Source organism: Cornus florida, unplaced genomic scaffold (assembly GCF_030987335.1).
Source record: "Cornus florida cultivar Cherokee Brave unplaced genomic scaffold, ASM3098733v1 CherokeeBrave_3.0.0_Hap2_Chr11, whole genome shotgun sequence".
In the NCBI taxonomy this organism is placed as follows: Eukaryota; Viridiplantae; Streptophyta; class Magnoliopsida; order Cornales; family Cornaceae; genus Cornus; species Cornus florida.
Window position 1 is genome coordinate 97,427,580 of NW_026775581.1, and position 10,771 is coordinate 97,438,350.

At 31.9% G+C, this 10,771-nt stretch overlaps 1 protein-coding gene across 1 annotated transcript; it reads left to right on the forward strand.

The window, feature by feature from the left end:
* The first annotated feature begins 4,511 nt into the window (after window positions 1–4,511).
* LOC132281635 (probable 2-oxoglutarate-dependent dioxygenase AOP1.2) lies at window positions 4,512–6,178 on the forward strand. Its single transcript, XM_059783324.1, has 2 exons — window positions 4,512–4,888; window positions 5,165–6,178. Exons 1-2 carry the CDS (start codon window positions 4,512–4,514, stop codon window positions 5,499–5,501), a joined length of 714 nt encoding a protein of 237 aa, XP_059639307.1. The 3' UTR covers window positions 5,502–6,178.
* Window positions 6,179–10,771: the final 4,593 nt, after the last annotated feature.

Below are 10,771 nucleotides of genomic sequence, written 5' to 3' on the forward strand. Positions count from 1 at the left end.
TTATTAGTCATGCACGAAAATCAGTAACTTAAAGCATTGAAGTTGTTTGTCTTACACACATTATGCATACGTTTGTACTATTACACATATGTAAACTATGTATCAGTAATCAACTTTCATAATTCAATTTTGGCTCGAAAATTGAGGTACCCAAACCTAAAAACCACACGGACTGATCTAAACATACGATTCTAAAAGAATAGATTATACAATCATTTAATTTTAAATTTATATATATTATTTATGCAACTTTAATGAAAAATAATGAGTTCCTAAACCGTTAGCTCTGATACCACATGTAAACTATAATAATTCGTGTTAAGCCATTAATCACAAATTTACATGAATCCCATATCTTAAAACTTCATGATTTTCACATATCTATAATGCATAAATAAATACTAGTTAGATATAAATACCTCGATTCACGATATCAATTCTTGTTGAGATTAAATCCAACGTCCAGATCCTTTAATTACGAACTAATCTGCAACTCTGATCAACAGGCAAAAGTGGAAACTGGTTTCTCTTTCTTGGCCTTTTGCACACATAAAACTTTTACGTGTTGTATCATTAATTGTACATAATTGATGGAGTATATGCACTTTTATAAAGGCAGAGAGAGGACCAGTTTTCCTTATAGTAACATAATTCTACTTTCCATCAAAGTAAGGAATAAGAAAGGAAAACACTTCTCCAATAAGTAATTACCAAAAAGGTAATTATAAGTTGACCAAAAATAAATAATATTAATTGATATCTATTTACTTACCCACCAAGTAATATGTCACATGTCCAAATCATGTGGGCCACAATTGAATAAATAATCTTACATGCTAATCAACAAAAGGTGGAAGTCTAGTCAAAATATCATAATTCCCCGACCATGATAAGGTAAAACATATTTAGCATGGCAAAACAAAGCACACTAAATTTGTGGGAATACCCAAAATCCTTTATGGTCACTACAACGGAATCATGCTTTGGCAGAAACTAAACAGCTCCCCGAAAATCAGACATCTTCATCAATCACAGCAACAGTTATAGATGCCAATTCATTGATCATGATTGAGCTTCACAAGGCTTTTCACATTAAAATGCACGAGAGATGATGAAATTTTGAGATCATTTTTAATTAATTCACAAACATAAAACATAATAGAACTCTAATTAAACCTAGGGCTTCAAGAAAATCAATAAATTGCATCAAATTAATTTAGTAAAATCCTCAAATCCCAAAATCCCCAACTGATTTTTCATCACAATTACTTATCCACATACGGAGATAAATATTTCGCCAACAGATTGAGATGAAAGATATAACAGAAACATTTACCTGTAGAGTTCTGCAATTTTGGTCTATTGCTGATCTTCAAGTCGTTACTCAACGTCATCCTTATGAGAGAGTAGAAAGGGCTTGAGAGTTGAGAGACAACGGGCCTGAGGCTGAAGCTTTCGAACGGCGAACCCGAACTGGAACAGCGGGCGATGGAAACTGAAGGATATGGGTTTTAATTTTTTAAACAATCTGAAATGATATGCCGATATGGGTTCTGATTCTTGTAGATTTTGTAGTTTGTAGTTGCAGAAACAGAGAGAGGGCAAGTTCAGAGTTGAGAACGAGAATAGAGATGGAGGCAATTTGGGAGGCTGATTTGATTCTTGTAGATTTTGTAGTTTGCAGTTGCAGAGATAGAGAGGGCAAGTTTAGAGTTGAGAACGAGAATAGAGATGGAGGCGATTTGGGAGGCCGAAATGATTTGCCCTAACATGTGTGGTATGGTGTGTATGGTCTAAAATAATTTGCCCTAAAATTTTAAGAAAGTAGCGGGAATAAGACCCGCGCGCGTACAGCCCTAATTCAAATTTAGTTTCTACCACGGTGCTTGAACCTTGGAATAATTTATTATCACGATTTTTCATTAACCGTGATAAAAAAAAAAACGATATAAAAGTTTGAATGAGTACGCACAAAATTTAAGTGAAATAAATTTACTTTTTATCACGGTTCTATTATAACCGTGGTAGAAAGTATAATTACTACCACGGTTTTAAAATAACAACCGTGGTACCACGGTTGTTATTTTAAAACCGTGGAAAAAAAAGACATTCTAAAAAATTATTTTTCTTATAGTGATTAACTACTTCAAAAGAGTTATATCATGCCAACACTTGCATGTAAAAAATATACAAAATGTATCCAAATGAAACTCAAGCCAATCTAGGAATGTTGTGTATCCAAAAAAAGAGTCTCTTTGCCTGAAAAACAAATATTAATTAGGGTAAGTAAACGAGTTACTCAGTAGGATGAAGTATATGCGTATACCCTAAAGTTTCAATGATTTTTGAGAGTGTAATATAAACCAAACACATGTGGATCAGCCTCCTAACGTCTAGTTTCAAGGAAAAAACTAAAGGATCATCCTAAGCTATGTTTGAAACAATTTGAAACTGTGGTAGCACATCAAGAATTGGCAAGGCTTTGGCATTTAGGGATCTGGTTTTATTGATTAATTCATATTTTAACTGACTACAGGTTTTTTTGGTAACATTATGACTTTAATCTAAACAATCAACATTATGGACTTAGACTTTGGCATTTTAATTCCATAGGAATTAGAGATGTGCATTTGGCCCCTGGTGGCATTGCCTGTGGGGCTGATTGGACCAAATAAATACCTAATAACATCCACCTATATAAATATTGATATTTGTTTTGTAATTCAAAGCTTCTCTGTCAGCATGAAAATGACTTGAAATATGTATATTTTATTATAAGAAAATAAATTATATAATAAAATGAAAAAGAAAAGGGATATTTAGGTGGAGTATTGTAAGTATGGAAGAGAGATTTAGCGTCAAATAGTTAAGCAATTATTAACCAGAAAAAAAAAAAAACAAAAAAAAAAAATTATAATACAATTAGACCCTTTCAGTGTAATAGTTTAATGCAATGTTTAGCTTTCCTATTTATCTATATGTAATCTAATTCGATGTAACGGCTAACTACTACTAATATAAATATAAAGTAGATAGTGATTAAATCCTAAAATATTACATATAGATATATATATATATACACACACACTGAATTAAAATATAATAATACATTAATTAGTTGCTAGATTTGGCATTTTATGCTTATTGAGTGATTTGGAAAGAAAAGAAAAGAAGTGATTTGGAAAGAAAAGAAGTGATTTGGAAAGAAAAGAAAAAAAAAGTATAGTGAAAATCTTATTTCGATAATTTTTTAGTGGAGAGAAAAAAAAAAAAATGATTGGGAGAGATTTGATGGAATAGTTATCCCATATTTGGTGGGATACTTTTCTTCACGTGCTATCCTCTCAAAAATGAGAAAATTTGTAACAAAATAATAGTAACTAAGTAGTATTTTCATAATTTCGACATTTTATAAATAAGTTATGATATTGACTAAGTAGTATTTTCATAATTCCAAAATTACCCTCTTATAACATTTGACTCTCATCTTATAATATTTTATAAATAAATTATAATATTAATTTAATTTTTATCCTTTCCTTTTTACTATCATTTTTTTTCTCTCTCATAATTTATCCAAATATGAATAAATATTATTATTATTTTTTTTCTCTTATAATTAATAATATCCTTTATTTTCTTTTCCCTAATGTTTATTTAAATGAAGCATAAATTATTCTTGTTTATCATTATTATTATTATTTGTTGGAGGATATTATTATAAAAATAATTAAAGTAGATGTGACTTTTGAACTTTGATATTCATATTTTATTGATAGGAGTATTTTGTTTCGTTATTTAAAGCAGAAATTATTCTTGTTTAACAAGATATTCTTGTTTATCAAAGTCGATTATTATTATTATTATTATTATTATTATTATTATTATTATTATTATTATTTACTTAAATAAATACTTCATGTATATTGAAGCTAGAATAATTATTATTATTATTGTTTACTTAAATAAATACTTCATGTATATTGAAGCTAGAATAATCTCATCCTGTCTTTGAAAGGAGAAGAGGTTTTTACCCGGTTAAGCTAATAATGGCCCAACGGGTCATATCCTCATTGATTGGATTGTGATCGATGATATCTATGCGGTTGATTCACGAATGAAGATGTCAGTGTCTGGTCCAACAATTAAGAAGTTGAAGTCCCGATAAGAGTGTCCTCGTCATAAGTTAAATCCTTACAAGAATGGAAATTGTTTTAATATTATATATATATATATATATATATATATATATATATATATAAAAGAATGGAAAACTCTAAAACACACGTCGACAGCAGGCAGCGTCGGTCAGGTGTCGGATTAATTGACGCAGCTCAAATAAGAAGCATCCTCTGTAAGAATCATGGATGAGTGGTACTCCCTCCCTCCACCCCATAATAGTTATTATTATTATTATTTATTTATTTATTTTTTTGGAACAATTTTCCAAAAGGAACATTTAATATGAAACAGAGGACCACATTGTCCCTTCTTAATAAAACCCTAAAGTTATGGGTTCCCTGGTTTCACAGCCTAAGCTTCCTGTTATACACTTCTCTGAGGAAAACGTGAAGCCTGGTACAGATTCTTGGATATCAACAAGAAATGAAACCGTGCGAGCTCTTGAAGAGTATGGTTGTTTCATAGCAGTGTATGATAGAGTTTCTTTGGAGCTTCACAATTCAATTTTTCAAGCATTAAAACCCTTATTTGATCTCCCCCTAGAAACCAAAATACAGAACACTTCTGATACACCTAATCATGGCTATCTTGGACATCTGCCTGCAGTTCCTCTTTACGAAAGCTTGGGCATCGAAAATGCAACAACTCTACAAGGAGCTCAGAAATTCACTAATCTCATGTGGCCCTCGGGAAATGATTTTTTCTGGTATATTTTGTGTTTCCGTTTTTTTTTTTTTTTTGTTTCTTTTTTTTTTAGTACAAAAAATTTACAGTAAGGGAATTTTGGCCTTTGAAATATTAGAAGAAAAAAATCAAAGAAAAAAGAAAAAGAAAACTATATAGTGAAAGTTCATTGTTCCATAACTATTTTATGTGGTAATTCGAACCTAAAATACTCACTGCTTAATATTTCTCTTCATAAGATTTCATTAGAGTAACTTTTTGTTTCACTCTATTGTTATTTTTGTTGTTTCTTGGTCAGTGAAACTGCACTTTCCTTCTCAAAGCTAGTGTCAGAATTAGATCAAACGGTGAAGAAAATGGTATCAGAGAGTTATGGTATACAGAAATACAACGAGTCTCTCCTTGGATCCACTTCTTACCTGCTTAAACTTATAAAATATAGTGAACGCAAAATGAATGAGACTAATGTTGGTATCGTCCCTCACAAGGACAAGTCCTTCACGACCATTCTTCATCAAGATCAAGTTAAGGGTTTGCAGATTAAAACAAAGGACGACCAATGGATTCTAATTGAGCCTTCTCCTTCATCTTTCATAGTCATGGCAGGCCAAGTATGCATGGTGAGTACTCCCTAAATATTCTCTATCTTCTTTCATATCACCATATACATATATACAATTTTCTTGAATTTCTTGGGAAAAGGAAAAAAATAAAAATAAAAGAAAGAAAAAAAGAGAGCCCAAAAGGAAACACTCATCACGAAGTTCTAAACATGGTTGCAACATGGGTAGTTTGAAAATTTAACTCAACCTAAGGTATGGAACTTTCAATTCAAGTCCAAATAAATTCAACCTTCTTTCTGAATTCTCCATTTCGAGTTTCATTTGCCTTCAATTCCGGTAATATACATCTATGCATCAACGATTTAACAATATTATGTTATTTATATTTGTTGATTTAACTGCACTTAATTCAATCTGTTTTAAATCCCCTTTATTATAATTTGCATGTTTAGGCATGGACTAATGGGAGAATAGAACCTCCTACTCATCGGGTGATCATGAAGAACAAAGAAAGATACTCCCTCAGTCTATTTTCATTCATCAGGGATATCCTCATTGAAATACCGGAAGAGCTAGTTGATGAAACACACCCTTTACAGTACAAACCATTTTATCACTACAAATTTCTTCACTTCTTGAACTCGGATGAGGGGTGGAGACTGAGATCCAAGTGTCCGTGCCCAATCAAAATTTACTGTGGTGTTTGAGATAATTCTTTGGCCTACAAGAATATTTGTGATGTGTTTCTACGTATGTGTTGTGTATGTTTAATAATGTCCTTGGTTTTCTTAATATATGAGCTGGACTTGTCCAACTGATCTGCGTGTGTTTCTACGTATGTAAAAGTCGAAGTCATATCTGCGTATGGTTCTCGGGTGCACGTTTGTGCTGTTCATGCCTCTGAGGATTTATTGCTGATGCTTTATTGCAGGCTTTGTTAATATCTTAATTGCTGGATTTTATTATTATTATTATTATATAAGGATTTATTGGTGCTTAACACACTAAAATATTTTGTCGTCTGAATCTCAATCTTCCCTATAAGATTTTGAAAAATATCACTATGGTCCTCAGTAATGGAGCCAATAATTCGTTTCGAAGAGCACGTATTAAACAATAATTTTTTTTTTTTAGGGATACAGCAAGTTAATAAATTAACCAAAAAATAAAAGGGTGTTAGGGATATATATTAACTCTGTCCAACTATTTTTTTCCGGTTCCGAAGAATTAAATCATTCACGGAGTGGAAACATCATTATCAATTGGAAAATGATATTTTTGACGGCTTCCTCATACCGATAAAAGCCAACCCAATACCAAGTCTCATATGACATATTAAATGCAATACGTTTTGTTTTTATTTTTTATTTTTTATTTTTATTTTTTTATTTTATAAAATTACCCTTTTCTCTTGATTTCCTTTTCTGCTCTTTTTATTATATCTTTTCTCAGTGTACAAGTTACTTGTATGTACATATTTTTGCTTAAAATTCCTTCTCTTTATAAAATATCTTTTCCATTAAATGAATTTGTTGCAAGGAATGAAATTTTTGTCTTTTGCTATTATTTTCAACTTCAACTATAGATTTCACCCCAAGAAAGAAAAAGAGGAAGAAAAAAAAGATTTGGGTTTGCAGATCTATTTCGTTTCTCGTTTTTGTCATATGGTTTTTTTTTTGGATATCTATAATAATAATTGAGAATTGAAGAACCGGGGTTCATGGGTTAACCGGGTCTCCATAACTCATTTGAAAAAAATATGAAAATAGAGAGAGTTTAGAGAGAGAATACATATATATATATATATATATATATATAGAGAGAGAGAGAGAGAGAGAGAAAGGGAATAAGAATACTTGGGGGCATGGGCGAAGAAGAGAGAGGTGTGTTTGTTTCTATTAAGGGCTCCACTAATTACAACATGACACTTAGATTTTATGGAGGAGTCCGTACTAAATAGGGTTTTTTAAGTCGAGTGAAATAGCAGTGCTCTTATCAATCACACATATATGAAAATAACAATCATACACATCCATGTAACACAATATTTTACATGATTCACTTAAATTAGTTCTCTATTATATATTAAGGAATAGACAACCATAGATGGCAAAAACCCACGAATTCTTTCATTTGGACTACATTCCCAAGAATTACATACTCTTGTGAGTTGCACAATGCAGAATGATTGTGGAATATAATATGGATAAGCAACCTAAAGGGGGTGAATAGGTTCAACTTGGTCTTTTATCCTATTTTTGCTTAAATTAAATTTTCCGAAATAAAAGCAAATTAATCAAACCACAAAATAAAAATAAATGCAAGTAAGTTAGAGTGACACCGGATTTTAGTGAGGAAACCAATTGAAAAATCTCGAGGATTTTTGAGATGTCCCGAGTGTAAATGATCCATTATATTTGAAGTAAAATACACCGAACTTTGACTCAGACTCACGCCCATTCACTCTACCAAGACCCAACTCACTAAATGCCCCTAACTTTGTGATTCCCCCATCCAACAGCTCTCGACTTCAGACTTACTCCTCGAACCTTGTAGAAGAATTGCCAGTTGATCAACAACACTTCACAAATGCCTTGACCTCTTCAAAGTGTGATCTAAACATCTTCGAATCTAAATTTGTTGTAGAATGAATGAATTCTACTTTCTCTGATCGATATTGATGATATCTTTAAACTCGTACTCCGATCAGAATAAGAATAACACTATAAATCGCTCGTGTGTATAGTGTAAATGCTCTCAATGAAAAATACTAAAAATTCTCACAAATATGGCTCTCAATTAAATCAGAATTTTGTATTCAAAAAGCCGTAAAACCCTAAGTGAGAAAATATGTTTATAGACTTTTAAAAACCTATTTGAACTTGGGAAATAAGTCAATTTCATGCATCACCAATATAGAAGAAGTTACCCAAAATAGGAATAAAAACAAACGAGGAAACAAAGTTACCAAAAAGGTGTGAAGGATTTGAACTTGTTCGAGTGGGGTTGAACTGGTTCAAGTTGGCCGGAAAGAATTTTGAGAAAATGACGTTGAAACTTGAACCGGTTCAGGTGGGGCTGAACCGGTTCAGGTTGGCCAGACTTGAACATCTTGGAAAGCCTTTAAAAGTTAAACCAGTTCAAGTTAACCAGATTTGAACATCTTAAAAATTACCCACTTATAACATTTGGCTCTAATCTTATAACATTTTTAAAAAGTTATGATAGTAATTTAATTTTTATCATTTATTTTTATTTCTTTTCTCTTCCTTATCTTTTCCAAACAAGAATAATGTCATTTCCCTTCTTTTTTGTCATTTTCTTTCTTTTATCTCATAATTTATCCAAATAGGAATAAATATTATTACTATTTTTTCTTTTCTCTTATAATTAATAATATCATTTCTTTTCTTTCTCTCATGTTTATCCAAATAAAATCTAGAAATTTGGTTCTCATGAAATAGTAAATACTCTTAACAACCACAATTATTTTAGAATATTAAGAACTTAGTAGAAACAGGTCAACACCACCATTAACAAGCTTCCAAACCCTTAAAAATATGTAATATTGTCAAGGACCATAAATACATCAATCTATCATCTATTTCCTTGCCATAAAACACACGCGACCACAAGCACACACTTTGAAAGTTTATGACGAGACTGCCCTCGGAATCTAGAGCCCATATTCTTGTTTATCATTATTATTATTTGTTGGAGGATATTATTATAAAAATAAATAAAGTAGATGTATATTGAAGCTGGAAATGCTTCCTCTTGTCTTTAAAAGGAGAAGAGGTTTATACCCGGTTAAGCTAATGGCCCAACAGTTCATATCCTCATTGATTGGATTAATGTGATCGATGATATCTATACGTGAATCAATGAAGATGTCAGTGTCAGCTCCAACAATTAAGAAGTTGAAGTCCCGATAAGAGTGTCCTCATCATAAGTTTTCCTAGTTAAATCCTTACAAGAATTGAAATTGTTTAATTTAATACATATATATATATATATAAGAACGGAAAACTCTAAAACACACGACGGCCGGCAGCCTCGGTCAGGTGTCGAGGAGGTGATGCAGCTCATATAAGAAACATCACCAGTAGAATTCTATAAGAATCGTGGATGAGCACTAATAATAATAATGCACTCCGATCACAATATTGTCCCTTCTAATTAATTAATTTAAACCCTAGAGCTATGGGTTCCCTTCCACACCCTAAGCTTCCTGTTATACACTTCTCTAAGGAAAACTTGAAGCCTGGTACAGATTCTTGGATATCAACACGAAATGAAACCGTGCGAGCTCTTGAAGAGTATGGTTGTTTCATAGCAGTGTACGATAGAGTTTCTTTGGAGCTTCACCATTCAATTTTTTAAGCATTAAAACCCTTATTTGATCTCCCCCTAGAAACCAAAATACAAAACACTTATGATACACCTAATCATGGCTATCTTGGACATCTGCCTGCAATTCCTCTTTATGAAAGCTTGGGCATCGAAAATGCAACAACTCTAGAAGGAGCTCAGAAATTCACAAATCTCATGTGGCCCTCCGGAAACGATTTTTTCTGGTATAATTTGTGTTTGGGGTTCTGTGCGTGCGTGTGTTTTTTTTCTTTAGCACAAAAAATTTACAGTAAAGGGAATTTTGGTCTTTGAAATATTAGAAGAAAAAAGAAAAAGAAAACTATATAGTGAAAGTTCATTGTTCCATAACTATGTATTTTATGTGGTAATTCGAACCTAAAATAGTCACTGCTTAATATTTCTCTTCATAGTATTTCATTAGAGTACCTTTTTGTTTCACTGTATTGTTATTTTTGTTGTTTATTGGTCAGTGAAACTGCACTTTCCTTCTCAAAGCTAGTGTCAGAATTAGATCAAATGGTGAAGAAAATGGTATCAGAGAGTTATGGTATACAGAAATACACGAGTCTCTCCTTGGATCCCCCTTTTTTCGTTAAAGGTAAGCTTGTATATAAGGTTGAAAAATTTACATTGAGGCTATTTTTGGTGTGAGTGAATGGAATCAAATGAAGGTGGAATCAAATGCATTTGTTTCTATTCTCTTGTTTGGTGTGTCACATTAATAGTGGAATGGGCATTCCTTCTTGAGAGGTGAAATGTCTATTCCATTCCCACCAAGAATTAATAAAGTAATAAAGTAATTTAAAGAGATAATTCACGCATACACACACTATATAATATATATATAATATGTTTCTATATGCCGTTTGTTCCCTCTCTCCGATTTACACACACAAGGATGAGACAAAAATAGTGTAATTGAACTTCTATGAGCTTTTGTGCTTTGTTATGCAACTTTCTCAGTCATT